The sequence below is a fragment of the Sinocyclocheilus rhinocerous genome, unplaced genomic scaffold, assembly GCF_001515625.1.
Source record: "Sinocyclocheilus rhinocerous isolate Xijiao unplaced genomic scaffold, SAMN03320098_v1.1 scaffold1294, whole genome shotgun sequence".
NCBI classification, from domain to species: domain Eukaryota; kingdom Metazoa; phylum Chordata; class Actinopteri; order Cypriniformes; family Cyprinidae; genus Sinocyclocheilus; species Sinocyclocheilus rhinocerous.
The window spans coordinates 1979093-2003210 of record NW_015656157.1 but is presented as its reverse complement, the minus strand read 5'-3'; the positions used below and the strand labels follow the sequence as shown (position 1 = coordinate 2003210).

The following is a 24118-nucleotide window of genomic DNA, read 5'->3' as shown; positions in this document are numbered from 1 at the left end:
CAATAATATATATATATATATATATATATATATATAATTTATTAAAATAATAAAATCCAATAATAAGCAATTAGAACAAAAGAAGATAAAAGCAGTAAAAATCTTAATATATATGATGTCAAACTATATGTAATGTGTGTGTGTCTATATCTATCTATCTATAGATGGACAGACAGACAGACAGACAGACAGACAGACAGACAGACAGACAGACAGACAGACAGACAGACAGACAGACAGACAGACAGACAGACAGACAGACAGACAGACAGACAGACAGACAGACAGACAGACAGACAGACAGACAGACAGACAGACAGACAGACAGACAGACAGACAGACAGATAGATAGATAGATAGATAGATAGATAGATAGATAGATAGACAGATATCATTGGGGTAATAACGTGAGCTATTCTTTCAATGACAGTTTACAGTTATGAATCGATTCACCAAATCAGACATTTTGAATTTTTCCACAGAAATGAACTGAACCAACTCTAATGCCATTTCTGCTACTGAACTTTAAATCAGAGACGATTATTAAAATAATCATGAAATGGAGAGATCACAAAACTAATGTAATGAAAAGTTTTTAGGAAACCTAATGGCCAGCATAATAGTTGTGAATATATGGTGTATAATATTCAATATATTGCCTAGTTTGTATACAGTGTAACATCAATCCAAGGTGCAAGAAAAGAGGTGTAAATAGTGTACAAATTCAAGGCAAATACAGAAAAAACCTGGGGTTTATAAAAGCAACACACTGACTAAATCTGAATTCTGACTCGCATTATGTCTAAGGATGCTTGTGCTGTAATCCATCCTTGGATTTTACATGTAATATTCATCAGGCTGAGTTTGCTCAGTTGCCACAGAAAAACCTTGAGGTATATTCAGGCCTGCCAAAAAGTGTGTCTGCGTGTGTGATGTAAGATTCGCAGGCAGTGTGTTAGGATGATCTGGGTCTCAAAGCAGTTCTGGATGTAGTCTGTCGTAATCTCCTCCCATCTGCTAAAGGAGCTGCTCTCCCCGCACAGCACCTGGCTCTGGCCCGCCCCATCTGGGCTTTTCGGACACTCCAATGCACTACCCTGACCTGTGTGAACTCCTGTTTGTGTGTGTCGCCATTACTGTGTCTGTTATATTGTTTTATAAAGAACATTTCTCAATTTTATGAGTGTGTCTAGGTCAGGTTTTACCTACATTGTGGGGATCAAATGCAACCACAAGGATCGTAAAACTTACATGGGGCAAAGCCAATTGTACCCATGAGAAAAACATTTTTAATAAACATTATAAATATACCTTAATGAAAATAAAAAAGCAGAAAGGTTTGAAGTTTGAATAATTTTGAATTATATAAATAATTACCTACACATAATTGATAAATAAAAATATTGCAATATTGCAAATCATATTTGTTTCAAAATAATAATAATAATACAACACTAATTATAGCAATAATAATAATCCAGATTTCTGAAGGATCATGTGACACTGAAGACTGGATAAATGACTGCTGAAAATTCAGCATTAACATCACAAGAATACATTACATTTTACAATTATATTCAAGTAGAAAACATTTCACAATATCACTTTCCAATTATATCAATAATATATATATATATATATATATATATATATACATACATTATCATTATGAAGTGATAACACAACCAAATCTTTCCATCACAGTTCAGTTGCGTATCGATTAACTGAATTAGACATTTTGAACTGATCCACAGGAATTTATAGAACCTACTTTGAATTAATTGCATAATAAAATTATAATTAATAAATAAATTCTTTTGATTTTAATGTTTGCAATTCAATTTATTAATTAGATGCATGCATTACATGCATGTGTGTGTGTGTGTGTGTAAAGTGGATCCCCAAATCTATCTTGTCCTTCATGTGTAAGAAGGTGAGACTGACCGTTTTTTTGTGGCATGCTTGCACATGTAAGATGAAATATGTCCTCATGTGTCCTGAATATGCCGGGCATATTGTGTGCGTGCATGAGTGTGTGTGGCACTGGAGAACATGATAGCTTTAATGAGATGGCCGCATATGAAGGACTATCATTAGTACTGAGAGGCAGCAGCCTGGTGATTGCAGTGATTTGGCTCCGCTCTTTTTGACCTGTCCGACCAATCAGAATACCTCAAGAGCTCATTCAGAGCCCATGCAATCAGCCACCACATTGGCCCACTTAGCAACAGCCGCCCAGTAAAACGGAGTATACATGTAAGAACAATGTTCTTCAGCAATCATATGCAACAGATGCAGAATATGACAGAATTTTCTTTCTCTTTTTTTCCACAGGGATGGGTGAACTGTTGCTTTAAACAACCTGGAAGCAATGCTAGTGATTCTATGTAGGGTTAATGGTAGGTGTGATAAGAGGCTTAGAAAGAGGAAACACAAATAGCAACACCCACGTTATTCAATCTGACTTGTATTTTCCAAACTCTTTAGTCTGAGATAGAGGAAAACAAGTTCCATCAACCTATCTTCAGTCTTCCCGCTTGATACAAGCAGATAACCCATTATGAGAATGGCAGGCTGAAACCCTGTCACCTTTGTCCATGCCTTTCTCTAAGGAAAAAGCAAGAAGAGTTTGTTTCTAAAGGTGATTGTAGCAGTGATAAGGGAGCAGTTCTTATTAGGGGTGACAGCAAAGAGGCTGTGGCGGCAGTACTGACTGGATAACCTTGTGCCTGCTCACCCTTCTGCGCCAGGCTCCTCTGCCTTGCCTCGGTGGGGACACAATCTGCTGGCTGGAATTACCTCGCAGCTGGAGGAAAACTAAACATGATTTCTGACCTTTACTTCTTGTGTTCAACAGTAACCTTTGGTGGTCCGCTTGCACAGGCGGGCTGAAATGAATTCCCGACCGCTGCGCGTGCAATTACGTGCATGTTGAGGCTGAGAATGACGAGAAAATCAGTGGTTGAAAGATGTTCCTTGAGGTGCCGTCCTCTGTCTGGGAATCTGCTGGCTTGAAATGTTAATTGAAGTCAAATTGCTTCTACAGTGTTTGGAAACTTTAAGATACAAGGTACCTTATTTCTGATCCCCCAAATGTAGACGCTAAAGCTAATGCAAACTAAAGCTAAAAATATGGATATTTTTCTACACAAACGCATCGACTCACTTCAGGAGGCCTTTATTACCCCCTGGAGCCGTGTGGAGCATTTTTTTTATGATGGATGGATGCACTTTTTTGGGCTTTAAAATCTCAACACCCATTCACTGCCATTATAAAGCTTGAAGAGCCAGGACATTTTTTTTATATAACTCAGATTGTATTCGTCTGAAAGAAGAAAGTAACACACACCTAGGATGGCTTGAGGGTGAGTAAATCTTGGGGTCATTTTCATTTTTGGGTGAACTATCCCTTTAACATTCTGTTTGAAACTATATATTTACGGAGCAGATGCCATGATATATCTTGAGCTACTTTATTTCCGCTGTGCCAAATGTAGCTGGTAATGCTACTGCAAACATTGATACTCTGATAGAAATGCTATGTGAATATGGATGACTCATAGAATACTCACAACAAGGTGGATGGGTTTTTAAACATGCAATGTAGCCAATGTTTGTGTGTGAAGAGGATTAGCATATATTTTTCAGACATTTGAACCATCAAAGTGTAACTGAAAGGAGTAATCTGGACCCTTTTTCCCTTTTCTGAGGAAAAGCTATAATTACGTCTGCCGTACTTGTTGTTTTGTGCTTATTACAAGTTTATTCCGCCAACAACTTCTTTTAGCATGCAAGCTAGCACGCATGAGCATGTTGAAAGAGGGTTCCTTCCGATGAACTCATTATTTCCGCAGTGCTCACCCCACTCACTGATACACTCCACATCTACCTCTGACTGTCACATCCGAGCAAATTCATGCAATCATGCCCACTATCCTTTAGACTGGAGATAATGCAGGCATGGTGAAGTGCGGCTAAATCTTAACCATAAGTGGAACCTAGCAGTTAATCAAGGCGCTGAGGGGAAAATTAACCTATTCCATTTTATTTGAGAGGCTGAGCATGTGCATGTTTTTCAATATGTGTTGAAGCACAAGATTGTGGCAAAATTTTCATTTGACATAAATTGGAACTTAATTCCAAATGTAAGGCCAGGATTCTAAATATGTCCATGATATGCACAAGAACATGCACAGAATACATGTGGTTAAGGGGAACAGGAGGATCGCCAACAACTGCTTCCATGGACTGAGTTTTGGAAAATCCATATACTGTACTGACTGGCCTGTGTGGAGTAATTCTATGTTATTTCTAGGCTAGGAGGGAAAATTAAGACATGAAACCCGTCACTGAGATGATTCCACTAAAATCAAGATGGGCAAGATGGTTAGTGTTGGGGTATCTGCTCAAAGGGGTGGGACTTTGGGGGGGTATAAGATCAAAGTGACTAAAGCTGATTTATCCTGTGTTAGGGCTCAAATGCCTCTGAGAGGCATTGAACAGCCCTTCAAAAAGCAATAGCAGCCACCTTTATATCCAGCCTGTGCCAGTCATCAGGCCTGCCTGTGAAGCAAAATCAATCTGTTTCATATCGGAGATACCAGGGGAGAGGGAGAGAGAGTGTGTATGTGAGTGTACAATCTGTCCCCAAAGCTCTTTTTAATGACACATGCTGCATAACAGAGCAAGGATAGAAAAGTGTTCAATAAGGCAAACATGCTGTTATCTGGAGATGAGGACTAATATAAAAAGGTTCAGATGGTACAGAGGGAGTTGTCAATCAAACACACTTTAATTTCTATTTTCAAATTCCCTTCCTTTTCTGCTCAGCATGGACACACTTGCTTGGGCAGAAGTCCTTTAAATTTTTGCTAACAAAACAGCCTTGGTACAAGAACCACCCAAACAGCAAGCCATGGAATATTAGCGCACGGCCAAAAGCATGTGGTTGGCAATGGTTACAACCACTTAAGGCGCCCTCATAAATGAAAAAATACTCACTTTTATCAGGCAGCACGCTGTTCTTTTAATGATAACCCACAATATTAATTTAACTAGGCAGCATGTCAATCAGGTGACCCGTCCAGGAGATTCCTTCTAATTCATGACCGCATACAGATTGAACTTTTTTTTTTTTAAAGCATCTAGAAGAACAATTTAATCACATTTGCTCTATAGACTTAATAACCACTGACAGAAAGTCCTTGTGGGGAAGATTCCATGAGGTTTAGAAGGTCTTTTCCTTTGTTTTTCTTTGAACAGGTGTGGTGACATTTCAACCACTTAATGAGATTATGAGCATAATTAGAACTGGAGCCACTGAGGGTCCCAACAGTCAACCCACTTGAACTCGAGAGAATAACCAGTGTCCGTCTGGGTGCCACCTCGGAATTAGAGAGAGTAACGTAATTAAGTCCTAACGCATGGATCCTCAGCTACCTTAGGGACTAGAGGACGGGGGGGGGGCCCATGAAGAAAAAGTAGCGCATATAGCTAGCAAGCACTGCCTAAAGCAGTAGCAAGTCTGTCAAAGCAGGACACTCTAGGATTGGCCTAGGGTTGGGAAAGAAATCCCCGGCAACCATTAAAGTCACAACAGTGTTGGATTGCTCCTGGGGTGCTACTCTGAACTGTTCATTTAGGATGATGTGCAACTATTGGGCCTGACCTAAGCACACTTTCCATCTCCAACATGGCCACCGAGAGGAAGGCAATAAGGGACCCAAGGAAACCCAATGGGTGCCTAGGGAGCGCTAAGGCTGGCCACTCACAGGGAAGTCCAAAGACAGCAAAGTGTCAGAGTCAATGCGAACACACACACCTCCACAATGGCAAAATCAATGGGGTTTTATGAGGCATCAATCTCGTCTACAAAGGCCTGCATGTCTACTGCTGGGATGGACCATTTGGATGTGGGACTTTGACATTCAACATTTCCCAAAAATTGCCAGTGAAAACTTTTTGAGATTTTGTTGACCCATGCCTGATGGTTTATGTCATTCCCTTAAATATTATTTTGTCTGCCAGGTGGTCATATCTATCTATCTATCTATCTATCTATCTATCTATCTGCAACTCTGCTTTAAGAGGGCCACTGCCTTGCAGATTTTAGTTCCAAATTATCCAAAGAGATTGTTCAGGTGTGTTTGATTAGGGCTGGAACTGAAATCTGCAGGAGAGTGGTCCCACAGGTGAAGAGTTGCCAATCCCTGGTTTAGACCATCAGAAGAAAAAAAAGTAGAGCTGGAAAAATACCTATTTTGCTCTCTTTTACACCTGTTCAAGTTCAATAAATCCTCCACCACAAGATGTTTGTGTGGGTGATTTCAATAGACAGATCTATTTACAGTAAACATGCTAGAGACCCAGAGTTAAGGGTCTTGGCAAGTGTCCTGCAATATAATTGATTGTTAGGCAAGTTGTGCATCCTCGGCCAACCTCTCTCTACCTTCCCCCCAACATCTATCCCTATGGCATTTACACCTTTTGTTTACAATATGCCCCTTGATTTGACCAGAAATCAAGTTGGGGGTCTGGGACTCAGGGCTCCCGTTTCAATATCTAAGCTAATTACTTTTTAATTTACAGTGTGTTGTTAATAGGTTTGGCAAGGGGAGCAAGGTTAGACAGGCAGCAGAAGCCACTTCCCTTCCGTTCACTAGCACCACAGCCTCCTTAATTAAAATGAATAATCTGGGCATCCATCAGATAGACTGAGAGAGAGTCAGAGAAAGAGAATTGTAAAGATAGGAAGGTAGGTGAGTAAAAGCCCTGCTGAAAAGATCCCATGCAAAGTTATGATAATTTAGCAGGTGGATCTGTTTTAGACCAACACGATCCTTCTGGAACTAACTGACTGAAAATGTCTAAATGCCTGGTGGGTTCATCAGTACACCAAGATCTCATATTGGGTACCAGCATCCAAAACACAACACAACACTGGTGGGCAGTTTTGCTGATATTTTCAGCAGGGAGAAAGGCAAGTAAAGTTCATGTACGTTCATACAAAAGATACATCAAGAAAAAAATAAAAGAACAAGACAATCTACCTCCACGGCTCTCGCTGTCAGCTGGCTTCACCTGGATGGGGCGAGTCATCTGGAAGAAGAAAAAAGGTACAGACAAGACAAGGGGTTAGTTCAGGCATAGGCAACCACTGTCGCTACAATAAGCCAACAAACTATTGAGCCTATGTCCGTCCCAAAAAATCCTAAGTTTTGATCAAATGCAAAGATCCACATGTCGGTTTGCAGGGCACATGGCATCTCTTAAACATACAAAATACAAGAGTGGTGATTTGTACCATCATGTCTTCAGTTTACCCGCACACTGTTTCTATTTTTGACATGCTACTCCAGGCACAACTCTTGTTCTCTCCATCTGAAATAGAAGCATTTACAAATATTCTGTGTTTGCATTGACTACCATTTTATTTAAGCATTCAATCAGTGCCAGGGCCTATGGGGACATGGCCAGGTTTCTAATCGTACCTCCAGACAAAACCCTAAAGGCACCCCTGATTTCTATTACCTGGTCTCTTGTCAGGTAAGTCAGTTCACTCAGAAACCATATTACTAATGATCCGGGCAGCTACTGTAGGTGCAGCTCTCATCTACTTCCATAGGTAAAGACTGAAATCTCTAAAACTTTTAGCCAAAATTACACTTCCAAATCAGGAATCGAATATGACAAGCATAAAATTAGCTTCTTTAGCTTAAAGTCCATCTGCCCTCAAAAAATCTATGGTCTCATCAGCAAGCTTTTTTGTGTTTGCTTCGCAGTGCTCACTTGGTTATAGTCTCTAGAGATGGTGGCAAGGAGGAAGTGAAATGCAACAACAATTAAAGTGGAGGCAGTCGCAAGAGAGAGAGAGAGAAAGAGATCAATGAAGCCCTATTGATCCCTGCCCCTTAGGCTGTGGAGAGTGTCTGGCAAGGAGGGATTCTGTGGGTAGAAGGCTCACGGTAATCTACTAAAGCCTGATAAGAATGGCATTTGTTGGATTAGATGCCTCTGTCATCACAGTTTTTGTGCTCCGTATTTCGCTCAACAATTTTTTTTCCCATTATCCCCGTAAAGGTTGAAGTTTTCTTGACTGGTTATTATTCTACAAACTTGAGCAAAACAGAAATAAATATATTTTTTTTTGTTTGTTTGTTTGTTTTTCTTCTTTTGCCAATCGTTCAAGGATTCAAACGGATTTTGCTGCAGAACCAAAGGATGTTCAAAGGGTTTTTTTGTTCTCCCATTTATTCCTACCTGGGGATGTAATGTAGAAAGGAATACTGTAAGTGCGGACTATTGGAGCAGTACAGCAACTTTATAAAGTGACTATTTTATGTCCTTTCCATCAGGGTTCATTTTGTGATGGTGTATATTTGATTCATTTTCATAAATGCTGATTAATATAGAGTTTTAAAGATATGGCTACATTAAAGAGTACTTTCTTTAATTGTTGAAAAACAGGGCAGATTCTGTCCTAAAGGCCTATTTTACACTATAACATCCATTCCCAAGCATTGTAATCCAATGGGAGCTTTATATCGATCCAAAACAAACTGCTAATAGCAACACAGCAGGCCCAGTTTGCATGAAAAAGGGCCAAGAGCTGTGCAGAGATTTGCGACAAGATTACCCAAATTTACGAAGTGCCCTTTGCAGGCTCCCCAGCCATCTGTAACCTGAAATTAAGCCTTTTTGAATGCTGCAGCAACTTTTGTCTCATGTCGACGCCAACTCAAGCTCCAGGGAAACGTTTGAGATACGACAGGATCAACATTTTCTCTTTCTCCTCAACATATTTTCTTTTACTGTCCAATTGTGGGGGGGAGCAAACTGAAAAAGGTCGGTTTTAAAGACAGGCCAGTCCCATAAAAGCATGACTTGTTCAAGGAGAAACACCATAATGGGATTTTAAAATGCCTTAATAACATGCTGATATATGAGGAAGAGGGCCAGGCCAGATTCATTAAGTGTTAAATGTATCCATTTTCACCTTGAGGAACCGAATAACCTTCCTCTGAGAAATTATTCCATAAATTTATCCATCGTAAATAATAACTAGCAGGGTCTTTGTGCGAAGAGGAAAAGGCAAAAGATGTAATTCTTCTGAAGGTCGGAGTTCAGTAGCTTTGTCTTACACTTCGGTTAAAGGAAAAGTTCAAAAGAAATAAAATTGTCTATTTGAAATTGCGATGAACAGACGTTCTCAAGCATAAAGACAAGAACAATCCAATAGACATAATTGTGAGATATAACCATTCCAAACAAATTTGACAAACACAAACAGTGGCCCACATTAGACAAAACAGACGCTTTTATAGATACATCGCAATATGCATGCAACTCTGTGGATGCAATGCCTGGTAATAAAGGAGATTCTGTTTTGCAAGGGAATGCATTCAGAACTACCTCACATCTGTAAACGCCATCAGTGAGATGTATTCCTAACACATTGGACTTTCGTGTGTGGTTTATGGATTCACCTCTCTAACTAGTCACTGTCCTGGTCATAAAATGCTGGTGTAATGGTCCATTTGTTTTCCTAAGAGCAATGTGTTTCTCCCTTGTACATTTAGTATTGACGGAACTCAGTTTATTGCATTTTTCTCACCTCTAATGGGATGGAGTACACTTCAGGTACACACATTTACACACACACACAGAGAGATAGAGAGAGAGAGAGAGAATACGTTATGCCATAGGTGTAAGTTATCAAGCTATCAAATAAAGTAAATATAATACATTATAATATAATTAATCAAAAATAAAATATATGAATAATTAAACATGATCTTTGAATATTTTGTGATAAATAGTTTATATAATATCTGTAGGAGAGTATTTGCCATTAAAAAAAATAAAAAATACTATGGAAGTCAATGGGGACCAAAAATCTTTTTGGGTGAGCTATCCCTGTAACTAACACAAACTAAAACTGTTAAAAATAATTTTATTAATTAAAATAAAGCCGACATAAAATCTAAATATTAAATGAAAAACTTGAAATGCAGCCTTGGCAACTATTTGAAATAAAATAAGTTTAGTGTCGTTTGAAATACTAAAATGACTAAAACTAAACCTGAAATAAAAATAAAGTTTGATGAAATATTTAAAAAAAAAAAAAAACTAATAAAAATGACAAAAGGGCATAAAATACAAAAACTTTAACTTTAACATGAAAACTGAAAATCTAAAAATATTAAAGCTAATTCAAACTATTAATTAATACTATAATTGTATATAAATAATAATAAATTTTTTTTTTTTTTTAAACATTGAATTGTTTTTTTAACTCGGCCTCCTAACTATTTGAGACAACATTTATTTCTGTCCAAGTATAAATAAATAAGTAAATAAATAAGATTACAAAATCAAGGATTTTTTAATTACATCTTGAATATGGTTGCATCACTTCAGCAAACAATTTCATAAAGTGGTGGGGACATAATCGACAAAGGCCATCATATCCATAAATGCCCTCTATGCTGTAAACACGCAAATTTCACACACATTTACATGCACCAGAAACAAAACGACTAGCAGCTGACAAACTTGTGCTGTCGACAGGGAAAGCATTAATTTAGCTTCAGTCCTGAGAGAGTTCACTACGCCTCTCTGCTGCTTTTGTGCCTTTATTGCCCAAGCGTTCTTTACTCATAAGATAAAACGAATGAGTTCGCCTTATGCTGCGTTCCTTGCAAAAAACAACAACAACAACACCATGTTCTAATTGTGATAGATTCAAGGTTTCCACACTCGGACTGGTGAATGCACAGAGGTCCAGGACAAAAACAGACGGATGGAGGGGGTTGTAGAGGATGGAAGGCCAAGGAGAACTGCCTGCAACTGCCAGATAAGATTGCTTCTTAGTTGAGTGGCATTTCCAGAGCCGTGACTCCACCCTATTGCTCCCCCACATGGGCAGATAGACTTGTGCTGGCGGAAACGCACACTTATACGTTTCCCGCCTGCAGCAAAAGTCCCTGTGTTTGCCAATCTGTTGTTTAAACTCAGCGGAACAATTCAAATCCCCACGTCCCAACAGGAGTGTGTCAGCTGCATCTCGTTTGGGATGATGCACACGATCCTTTGGTCCCCAGCAATCCCGACCGGCGCGTTCGGGAATGCATTCTTCGGGATTTCTGATGTAGCTACGGGACCAACTGTCTCTTTGTCCTTGTCATCTGTTTCTTTAAGCACACAATACTCGATAATCATGTTGTTTGCTGTGCTGCCGTCTTTCAAAAGGGGGAGCTATCAAACAGGGTAAACAAAATACAGTGGGGGATATGAAACAGCCATTCTCCTGAGAGACAGTCTGTTCTCCTGTAGTGATGTTTGATTAGGCACCGCTGTGCTGGGGTAGATAGAAATCCAGAACAAGCTGCTCCGAGCAAATCGGGACTGTGCCTGGTTGCCTCCGTCTATGATGAATGTGAAATAATTCCCATATTTGTTTTACGCTATTCTGTCATAAATTGCATGCAGGACAAACAGTCAACATGGATTAAATGTATGGTTTGCTGTGGTTTTACAAACTGTGAATGAGAAAAAGACATTGTTTTCCATAGCAGCCAAACAAGGATGTTTATAGTACACTATTTTTTTTCCAGGTCAGTGGCGTCCTGAGTCGCGGCTTGCAGAATCCTGTTAAAAACCGACTTTGAGCTTTGCTCACCTGCTGGGTTTCATGTTCAAAAGGCGTTTCGCACCACATCCCTTTTTTCATTCACATGCATTATTAAAATATTTCACAACTTATAACAGTTCAATGCTATGGCTGAAAAAAAAAAAACGTACTGATCCCAAACTTTACATATAGTTAACAAAAAATTGCTGTGAAAAAAAAAAATCGATATTTTTGTTGACTCACATAAAAAAAATTAAACTAAACGCTGCATATGTTCTCTAAAATACCCTAACACGATAGTAGACAATGCTAATATTTGACTAATTAATTTTAAACAACAACTATAAACAATTATTAAACAACAAATAAATAAATAAAAATATAGCAACCCTGCTGTGAACAAGCTTGTCTAATTAAGAGTCGGGCGTCTTATGCGTTTGTGTGTATGTGTGTGAGGCAGAGAGTGTGCCGGCGGATTGGCTGGAGTTTAACAGTGAGATAACAGCCTATTCCCTGATCATTATTTAGCATTAGCAGGCCATCACAGCCCCTTCTCCTCTGTTATTCCTAATAGGGAAATAAACACCTTTTGACTGGAGCATCCCAGCTGCGATAATTAATATTTCCAATTATTGATTTGAAAGTGCGCTGTGTGGTGACAGCCTTGGGCCTCTGCTCAACTAATAAATCTACCGTACAGGAAGGTGAGAGCGGAAGAGATAGGGATGGTGAGAGGGAGAGTTATTCTTCCATCTCCAGCAGTTAGTCTGCTACCAACACAAAGCTACAAACTAAGAGTTGTAATATAGCATACAAATAATATGGGCTACTTTTGTGAAGCATTTAGAAGCTTGACAGGCCGAGTCCTCATTCGATTTAGTTATATGGAAAAGAGCGGTTAAGATATCCTTCAAAAAAATTATTTTATTCCTCCACAGAAATAAAAAAAAAGGAGTTTCAAACAGCACAAGGGTAAATAAATGACAAAATATGCATTTTTGTGTAAACTACTCCTTTAAAATGTAAGTCATTTGTTTGCCAGAGTCTCTCAGAGGACGAAAATGAGACCGAAAATGGACAAGGGAGAACAAAGTGAAGAAGTATCTGCCAGCATGTGTGCGTGTGAGGTATTTTGCTCCCAGCACCTCTGTGGAAGCCCTGATAAGAGAATCGACTGCAGTGACCTGTCAATCGTCAAGCGTCTGAAGTCGAAAAATCCAATAGCTTCTCTCCGATTCGCACAATACTGGAGGTCGGATGTAGCTCCAGTACTTCGACCACTGACACCACACTTTCTGAGCAATCTGGAATGTCTACAGCGCTCGGAAAATGTCTAACACTGTGGTCCAGCTTCTTACGCCACATCAAGCGTGCGCTTTCAGTCTGACGTCCCTCAAAAGGTCAGTCGTCTAGATTAAATCTTTTCCCCCTTAACGTTCCTCGGCCTCCTAAATTTGCACCACAAGACGTAGCTGCCGACCTTTCACAGCACCACAGCCAGGATCCCACTGAAGACCATCGGAAAAACAGTGTCTGTATGAGTGCGTACAACGGTTCCTGGAGCGAACCCAGTTTTAACACAGGTTTACCTGGAAGTGGATGAAAGGTCCGAACTGAAAAACTGAAAGAAAGAAAAAAAACATAAAAGTGCTCTAATCCTACAAACGCTCACAAGCCGGAGTGTCAAAGCGAGATAAAGGCAGAAAGGTAGTACACAAGAGAGATTCCCTGACTTCACAGCTGCCGTGGTCTTTTATCAGGGGAAGGGCATCTTTCCCAGACATCTCTGGTAAAGGCGTTTGCAGCTCAAAGACAGTCATTGCTTTCTGGGAAGAGACGTGAGATTTGTTGGAGGAAAAAAATCTCTGTCAACAAATTCCTAAGAAGTACCATGGTGTTTGTTTTGATCTCTTTTTATTCTCAATTTCGTTTCCAACCCTGTCTCGTAGAACCTATTTGAAGAGCAATTGGTGCCGTTTCATGTCAAAATGTTGGCAATCATGTTTAGCGACTCTTATGCCTTCAAAGTTTCATGATGACAGCTTTAAAAGTAGGGGATGTCAAAAGAAGCGCTTCCAAATATTGCTTCTGAATACAGTAGCTGAAAGAGCTCACCCTCTGATGATTAGGCCACGCCTTCTCATGAATAATGAATGTATCTAAATACTATTGTACTAATCTAAGGAACATCTACATCTAAGGAAGCCATAAGAGATTGTTTTTTTGTTTGTTTGTTTTGTCATTGATTTTTTTTGTGATCTCAATCTAACAAAAGGTTTTGTTGTCCAGATCATCCAGAAGTTGTTTAAGTGATCTCAACATAAACGGTTTTCTTGAGATCGAGATTAAAAGACTATTTTGATTTTCTTTAAATAACAAAAGATTGTTTATTGAGCTCTTGACTTAATTTTCTTGTAATCTTTTGATAACAATTTGTTGTTTTCTCCAGTTTTTACTTTGTTCTTGTGATATCTCCACAACAAGTTTTCTCAAGACCTTGCCTTATTTTTCTCAATTTCAGTAACAAGATTGCTTTATCAAGATTTTCATTTGTTTCATGACATCTCAGCAAAACAAAAGTTGTTTTCTTGAGATCTTGACTCAACTTTTATGTCAAGATCTAGAGAAAATGAAGTCAAAATGGAAAAAGGTCTAGATCTAGAGGAAATCTTTTTCTTGAGATACTGACCTAAATTTCTTGAGATCTTCACCTAAATTTCTCATGATCTCGACATAACAAAAGTCGTTTTCTCAAGATCTCAACTGGACTTGATGATCTTTACATAAAAGCTATTTTCTTGATTTCTTGTTTTAAATTGGTGAGAAAATATGAGGATCGTCAGGATCATAAAATACAATCAAAACAAATAATAATATATGACCCTGTAGGACTTCAAAACACCTCCAAAGACAGTCACTCAATATCGATTTCAAACTTGAAAGAATTTAGTCCACAATATCCCAAAATAAACCACTCATAATTAAAAACTGTGTGCTATCATTGCCTTCAATAATGTACAACATGTGCATACAATATCAGTAACTTCTTAACAAAAATGTGCAGTATTTAATGCGCATTTAATACTTTTGCTTTGTCTATCATGGCTAAATCAATTTTATAAACACGTCAGGCCAGATTAAATAAAGTATGATATATATGCACAACTACACATTTGTAACCTTAGCATTTTGACTGCCGGATCTCTTTAGGATGTGCTAATACAGCATTCACGGGGCTTCACGGTATTGAGCTCTGTGCTTGCTTTGCCCTGCCGTGGCGGAACAAGGGAGAAGCTCCCCTTGCTGTCACTGCCACTACAGGATTGTGACAGATTACAGGGCACTCCTCTGACCAATGGGTGGCTAGCACCGCTTCCCGGTCAGTGACCCATAATTCCCGGCATACCTATGCCGAGTTGACATTTCTTTAATGGGTTACAGACCTCCGGCGAGCCAACACCTTCTCAGCGCTATGATAGCCTATTAGCAATTCACCACAGCTTGCAGGTTTTTTTTTTTTTTTACCTTTTTTTAAGCCACCCTACACCCTTCCATGCCACATCTAACCTGTTTCAACCTCGTGGTCCTAAGGGGATGACAATGGCAGAACTGAAAGGAAAGAGGCAGAGGAGAGAGGTAGGCAGTGATGCAAGTCAACCTAGTGTCAGGTGTGGACAGAAAAAAAGCCAGGGGGAACAACTAGGAGATGGGAGGATAGACAGATGGAAAGGGAAATAGAGAAAGACCTGAAGCCAGAAGTGGCATTTGCTCAAAGACATTCACCTATCTGCCATGAGAGATGATGCAATAATGGTAATGTGCCTGACTGCAGCGGTTCTCAACCAGTGGGTGGCAACTCAAAAATGGGTCGCTGGTCTGTTCTGACAGGGTTTGGACAGTATGGAGGGAAAAAAAAAACTATGCTAAATGCAAATAGTAAATTGCAGCTAACCAAATAATCTTGCTAAATAAATAGGTTTAAAATAGAGGACTTTTGTTGTTGACCTCAAAAGCTGTGTTCAATTAAACCAGTCTTATTTTTCAACCCATTGTCCATTTCTTACAACAATTCAGCGTACTTATCTCACACGTGATCTAAATCGCTGTTGCCTTGACGATCGATAGTGAAACAACAGATCTTTGTGTGTTCAGTGTTTTACAGCCGAGGCAATGTGGCTCAGTGTCTGTCATTGTGAGTGTGTTTGTACAGACTAGAACTCAACGAGGATCCAGCATGCTTAGTCCATCTGTCTGCAGTTGCAGTCCAAGTCAACTCCAATAACAACTCCACTCTGGCATAGATAAAGAGTATAATACACAAAATAATGTTCTTTTTAGCAACATCATATGACCCCTTTAAATAAGGCCCTCATTATCTGCTTCTATTATCAATCCATTCAGACAGACACAGACGACAAAAAAGAAAAAAAAAGCAATGTAGGGCTTGTATTAATTTGATCACTAATATATTGTACATCCAGAAATGATATTTTTTAAAGTAAATAGTGTAAAAAAATACTTCAAATAAGTTTGTTGCATAAATACAACTAAATATCTATAATCTATCAAGCCTGTTTTTCCTTATTTGACAGTAACTTGTGTATGTGTATATATGTGTGTGTGTTTGTACATACATATATACGCATATACATATATATGTACACACACACACTTTTTCACGTTTTATTGAAAAACTTCAGAGAACATGAACTGTATTTTCTTTCAGCTTTGTCAGTTTTTCTGTTTAGTTACAAAACTGTTTTATTAGAACCAAAAATGAAATGAAAACCGCCTCCTTTTTTTTTAGCTTTCACTGTTTTGTTGAATAATAAAGAGTTATTAAATTGGATGAACTTTTGTGCCTACATTTTTTGTTATCTTCTGTATACTTTTTCAAAAATACATAACAGAAAATTTTTACTGCAAAAAATGGGCTTTTAAAACAATAAATTAAAAAATTTATTAAAAAAAAACAGTATTTCACTCAAAAAGAAAAATGCTGTTATGTTTCACGGATGAAAAATGTCATATGGGATTACAGAACAACATGAGAGTGAGCTGTTTTAGTTAAAAAGGAGTTAGATGAAGAATAAAATTATAGTGATTGTGTGAAGCTCCAAAAAGCACATGAATTTGACTTTGCTACAAACTACATATGTTTTCTCCTTAGTAGCCCATGTTACAACCCCTGAAACACATGCTAAGAAGTTCATCACTTACAGCAAAACATCACACAAGCTAAATTCCTTCTTATGCCATAAATAGATTTAAATCCTTCATGAAACATCTTCATGAAAGCTGCTTTGTTATAGTTTCTCCTTCCAGAGAACCATTCCCTGCATCCTCCTATACATCAAGTATACAAACAAGCCAAATAAAACACACACGGCAGTTTAGACCTTGAACTAGCGTGACCTCGGTGCTGACAGGCAGATGAACTCCAGCATTTTCCATATCCTGCCCCGAAGGACTCCAACTACGTGAAAACATGGTGCAGTTATGCAGAAAACAAGATGTAAGTGTCTGTCCATCTCAGAGTACATCTATTTTGATTTTAATAGAGGGTACGTGAGTTTACATGACTTTGTCAAGGTGCTCATAGCGTTTTAATCTCTAAATTGCGATGAAATGGCAATCATTAAACCTTTTTAAAGAATATTTTTTACATGCTTTCTGCACTGATTTTATGGGAAAATATGCATAATTAAAAGGAGCTAAGTCTACTACACTCATATCTGAAATCTTAATCATTACACAAAATATTTAATAAACGCACACACCTGGGATAGAGGACGTGTTGAACTCCGTTGTTGGAATTCAGATTCCTAGGTCATAGGTTACATACACACATGGGGATACAGTATTCAAGGGAGCCCTTAATGTATATTGGGACATCTTCTTTTCTTACACTTGGGATCTCACTAATACACATCCCAAGGGTAGTGGGTTGATTTTCCTCTCTCGACTTCCTTCCTTTCTTTAAGCCGTATCCCACTGAGAGACAAGGCCCTTCCATAAACATTTCCATAATCATTTCCGCCACCTGTGTCCATCCCACCACGTTGACAGATGCTTGCTTCCCGTCATCCTATACGTACAACCATCCAGGGACATTTATTTTACCCCGGCATTATTTCAACGGGGAGCATCACATTTAAAGGTGTCAACGTTGATGTCCATGATGCTGGAAGAAAGACGGCAAGACTGAATGAAAGAGAGATGAAGCGACTCCCTCGAATGCCCTGCACTCTGCGTGAACTCTGGCCTTCTGCCACGAGAAGGTTTGCTTTCTTTAATAATTTATTCATTTTTTACAAATTCACACGCTCTTCATAATCCATTTGTAAAGCTGTGGAAACCTGCTAAATCATGCAGCATTTACATTTGAGGAAGTCAACCCTTCGCTAGCCTTCTAGCTAATGCTTGAGCAATCTTACGCGTGCACATTGCGCTTGATATTTTAACCCACCGCCTGCGAAGGCGTGTTTACACATGCTAGTAATTCACATAAACCAACTCAAACGTGACAGATGATGTATCCATCTTGGTGTTAAGTTAAGTGCAAAAAAAAATGTATTTTCTGAAACTCCGCCTTGGCTGCACTCCACTGGAAACATGACAGAAGAGAATTATGGGAAAGGGTGGGGGGATTTCAAGCGAAAGGGAGAGCGAGTGAAAAAAGAGGCCAAAGAAAAGTGATTTAGCCTCCTAGTTCATCTTCATCTGTGTCCTGTTCCAAAGACCTGGTTCATAAAATAAGTCCTGCTGAAAATCAATGCAGGGCCTGAGACTTATAACGGTGACCCATTCAGAACAGGTGGCTTTTGTGGAGTGCTAAACTCCAGACTTGTACCGTTAAAACCAAGCTAAGAAGAATTAATGGGGGGCATTGATTAGGTAGAGCACAACTCTGGATTCACTAAGCAGGGAGTCATTTTAAAGTGGGCGGTCACAGATGCCCATTTTTGCCAATTCTGTGCTCGGAAACCATTAAGAAACCACTGAAAGGGAGAAAAATAATTGATTGAAAATTATTTTTAAATAAAGTTAATTTCTGTTCCTCCCTCGCTCTCCACAACCCGTTTTTTCCAGTGTTGTTGGGTTCCATACAAGCATTCACAGATACTGCCACACTATTTTTAAAATTACTGTATCTTTTTTGACAACTTTCTATTATTGAGCTACAAACTATTTCAGGCACCCTCCCCTAAAAAGTGCATAAAAACAAGAACTGAGGTGTTTCACTTTACTTTCTGCCAAAGTGGGTGGTTCTTGGCTAGAAAAAGATGCAATGGTGCCAGATTTTATGCTATAGTCCTGTGATGTGATTGCTATGTGATTATCCAAAATTCTAAATTCAGAATGGAATCTGAAAAGATGAAGTTGCAATTTTATAATTTGAAAAATTACAGCTAATTTCACAATTTTAAATCAGCTTTTTAAAAATAAAAAATAAAAATGTACAAAATTCTAATTCAAAATTTTCATAAAATGCCACAAAAAGTTGTTAAATATCTTTTAAAAATTGTTTTAATTTTAGTAGCTTTAAATCGCCCTCCACAACTTCCTCCAACTTCTATTTTTTTAATTCCTTTTCTTGTCACCTCAGGCTTCTCATTTCTCAAGTATTTTTTTCCCACCTTGTTTAAAATAAATCAATAAAAAGTCCAAGGTACTGTAGACGAATCAACGACACATGTGGCCAGGGGGCATGAGGTCCAACATATTCCTACCATGATCACTTGCTCCACCACTGTACACTTGACATCGCAACTGTGTGTGTGTGTGAATTGAGGGAAAGATGGTGACACATAAAAATTTCTGCTCTATGACATGCGTGCCAAATCGGATGCCTCATTTATAATGTAAAACATTTGTCTCTCCTGCAGAAGAAGAGAGTGGAAAAACAAAACAAAAACGTGAGGCATGGAAAAGGAAGACCAAGATATAGAACAAGAATGAGTAATTGCCTACAGGGGCCAATTTCAATATTCAGTGCCATTTGTACGTCCAAACTAGTACGTCATGCGTTCAAGTGAGCGCCCCTTATAGTGTGAGTCACAGGGATTAGTCATCTCGCCACATATAAACAGTTAAGATTATTCAAATTGGGATCAGACATAGCGGCTTTAACATCGTCATGTTTTCAAGTTAGGCCAGGATGAGTGTTCGGCGGATTTGCAGCATTTAACTGACACCGGCAGGTAATCTAATGACGACTTAGCAGGATTACACTGCTGTGCATATGGCAACACCTTCACCTGGTCTCTATCCTTTAGCTGTGTTTAAAATTGCGGTTCTCAACTTGTGGGTCGTGACCATAAAAATATCCGCAGGTCTGTTCTGATAGGGTTGTGGACAGCAGGGAAAAACAATGCTAAATACAACAACAATGCTACACAAGTCATTTAGCAAAATAAACAAGTTTTTCAACTTTCAAAAGGCAGGATAAAATACTTCTTCTATCTTTAGTACTGGTGTCGACAACTAAAATTGTGTATCCAATCAAACGGATTTTGGCACTAATTCATTTCTCACTTAAGAAAAGGAATACTGATAATAAATACTGATAGTAAAATCCCGGGCAATACCAATAAACAGATCATCTTTAATGAATAAATGGCAAATATTGAAATTTAATACTATTTAGTTTTTTAATTTATAGTAAAATTCTAGCTGATACCAATAATCATTGAATAAACATCCAATATCAAAAGTCTATACTATTTTGTCTATAATAAATTAAGTAAATTAGCAACACAACATTACAATGTGGACAGTGTTACAAAATTATTCATATTTTTAAAGATTTTAAGTGAGTGATAGATGAAGGAAAAGGCGAATAGTGATACATTTAAAGGAAAAAATCTCTATCTGCCGATAACCGATATGGTTGTGACATATTGTACATCCCTAGGAAATATTACCTACAGTAGATAACATTAAATACGGGTTCCAACAATGCCAAACTCTTTCTGTGTCAGAACGCCACTTGTAAAAGCAAAACCGGTTGAGAATTGCTGGTTTAAACAACCTAGACAGCCACCATCAGCATTGCAATCCTGCATTACAAAATGAAAAAAAAAGAGAAAGAATGAAATAAATAAACATGACAAGCGGGCACTTAACCGCAGACTCCAAGGCTGAAACCTGATGAGGCCCGCACCCCAGCGAAACTTCAACAAATGCTAAGTGACACGCTTAAGTGGGTTCAGGTTGTGCAACCAGAATAATTCACTAAAAATACAAATGAGGCCACACAACGGCTGCAGGGAAGAGGGAACCAATAACTATTCACCCATTCAAATGAGCCTCGGGGTGGAGGGTCTCCTCGGGTTCCCAGGTGCCGCACAGCGGTATTGACCGGCCTACAGTTATCGAGCAGACACGTAAATGGCCTGTATAGACATCATGGATTCCCCTCATTGAGAATCAATATCAAATAACCCCACTGTTCACTGGCAATTATGGTTAGTATCCAACATCTCGGGCCTCTTTATTTTCCACCTCCATCATTAAATGTGACCTTCAGGCCACTTTATGGCTTCATTCTCCAGGTGGAGATGGAGACACGGGGAGCAGGCTTTTGGGGGATTCAGCTGGGCCACAAGGGAGGTTGCAGGGGCATCTTCTATGACAGATCAATTATGGCTGTACCTCTGGGCTTTGGGCCAGCTCCTCTTCCAAGGCCACTAATAGAATCCCAAAGTCACCAATGGCATTACTGACTAGATAGGTTAGCCTCAGGTTCTAGAGGTCTCAAGTCACAATCCTGGTCCTGTCATGCAGTGACCGCTTGACCTATTCCTACTGGAGACGGGTAACCATCGTTTCACAGGCTGCATCATGATAGCACGGCCATACACGTCCAGTTAACCTCCACACTCACTCATAATTGTCCTTGCCATTGATTTCATGGTGCTACTGATTGCTTCTTGCTCTGAAGCGACCCAAGATTATAGATATGCTAGGTGCATGGAATATCAAATAAATGGTATTTGGGAGGTCTTGCTGCAGAGATTTCTCTTCATCATGGTTTGACAAGGTAAGGGAGCAACTTGAATATTTCTGTACCACTGCTTCTCAGCTCCCAGACTGAGTCAGGATGGATTATTCCAGAATAGTACTCTCTGGAATAACAATTGGGAGAATCCAAAATTTCGGCCAAGACCGATCGTCTTAAAGGGAGAGTTGCATAATGATCTAGTGTTTTGGCATACCTAGTCTGCGATTAGTCATAAAAAGTGTGCACCAACACCAAATTAAAGAAAGATGACTGTTAATGCTCCAAGTATGAAACAAAGCTACAAATTCTCATTTAGAAAGAAGCCGTCTAACGAGATGTTAGCTGGATGAAGAATCGTGACAGCTAAATTACAAAACAGTCTTTCGCTATTCCAATTCTAAATCCCTGATGATCTATTATCTCTGAGGTATTTCCTACACTGTCTTAGGTTCACACCCAACACAAAACATCTCTCTAATTCAATATGGTGGGTTGCTGTTTGGGTGCCTAGCACAGGCAATGATAGCCCTTTTAAATTCTCCATTGCCAATTACACTTATTCCTTCTGGTGGAGAAAGAAGGCGGGGGGGGGAGCAAGAGAAAAAAAAAGAAGAGAAAATGTGGCGACGATGAGCAGTTGTTTGACAGGGCCGATGTGGAGATGGAAATGTGGTAATTTGGAGTAATTCGGCAGTGTGTCGACGCTAGCTGGGCCTGCCTGTCCATCCGCCAGAATAAATGGGGTCAGTTGCTTGTGATCGGCAACTTTCATTTATATGTAAATGACCCCGTCACCGTAAAGCTGGCGTGCAGCCGCACAAACACACACACACATACACTCAAATAACACGTTAGCTACCACCCAGCCTGCCTTAGCTCTCTGTGCTACGCTTGTAAAGCATAAATAGGCACATACATCATATAGAGTCAGTATGTCACGCAATAATAACGCATGTCTGTCATATTCGTCAATGCTAAGCTACAAGTTCTAAAAAACAGAAGCTTGCAGTGTCAATGAGCGCATTTACATGCACGTTCTTAAGCCGATTATGCTTAATAAGCCGAAAACGCACTTGGTCATGTAAACGTGGTAACCCGTTTTCTTTTATCGGAGTAAGGTCATAAACGGCATAAGCATAAACCGGTCGCAACAGGTAGTTTTTTGCCTCGTACTCCGATTTCGCACGGCATGTAAACGCAAAAAAACTCAATACCCGCTTTCTGTCAGCTTATTGAAGTGCGCATGTGTGATACGTGACAGGAACGCATCGTTAGTGCAGATTTAAGCGCATCTAGACCGAGCAAACGTCTCACAGTAAAGAAAGAAGGAAATATATCACAAAAGCTGACTTTTTCATGAATCAGAAAATGATAAAAATGTGTTCTCATCTCGTGCGGTGAGTGGTTCAAACCTGATTTATTAATGAAGTCATGTAAACGCAGCTTACTTGCGTTGTCAGGTTACTGATGTGCATGTAAACGGGGAAAACTGGTCATTTTAATAAGCTGATATTTGTGAGTTATCAGCTTACTGGTGTGCATGTAAACGTGCTCAATGCCAGCATATGCTAACTAGCCTTTAGCTTAGCATTCTTACATTGCATATTTGACATAAAACTGAAATGTTACCCAAAGTTTACTTGAGCTTTTTTTTTTAAGTTTAGTTGTTTACAATAAATTTTGCTGAAAGTACTATATAAATCAGGTGCTCCACATTTGTTGTCCCCTGACATTCTGAAGTTAAATTATTAAAAAAGCTAGATGAACTACTTTTATCAGATATGCTACATATGACACAGTCGAAGCCAAGCAATAGTTTTTAATGTCAACATTTCAGATAGACAATCAATGATACAGGATTCCATTAGAGCTATAACCTCCCATACATTTTGCATGCTGACGTATTATGTTTATTTACTATGACTTATTTATGAGCCTGGGCCCTTGAAGATGTATCGATTTCATTTTCAAATCTTTAGATGATTTTAGTATCAATTAATTCATGTCCAACCTATCACTGGAATATGTAAAAATTGCATAATTCAGCTCTCTGGGTCATGAATTTTTTGGATTTAGACACAGTAAATTATTTATAGTGCTGAGATAAATCTGTCTGCTATACATCTGGCCAAACAGGGCAGCAAAATTGATTTTCCTCACCAATAAAAAGGTCCCTGTTGTGAACATGAATGATATCTTTTAATAAGGGCAGTTTTTCTTACATTCATGGCTGTGTTGTTTCTCCTTTAATTTAATATTAAGCATTTCCTGTTTATCTGGAGCATTAAATTATGTGGAAGGATATAGAAACACATTCCTTTCAAAGTTCTCCAAGGCATTCTTGTCTTAATTTTTCAGACTCTCGCGGGGTAACTCGGCATCTAAATTCCTGCTGCAGTTGATAAGGTGGAAAGCTGCATCCACACTGCATGCTGGGAATGCATGGCCAAAGAGATGCTTTCCTGCTGAGCTCAGGCCCC

At 39.0% G+C, this 24118-nt stretch overlaps 1 protein-coding gene across 1 annotated transcript in view; it reads right to left on the bottom strand.

Moving 5' to 3' along the window:
* The window catches only part of LOC107719642 (CUGBP Elav-like family member 5), a 229164-nt gene that overhangs the window by 87049 nt on the left and 117997 nt on the right, over positions 1-24118 (bottom strand). Inside the window, exon 4 of the mRNA XM_016527127.1 lies at positions 7050-7098. Within this exon, the coding sequence (XP_016382613.1) occupies positions 7050-7098 (49 nt within the window). The remainder of the gene's footprint in view (positions 1-7049; positions 7099-24118) is intronic.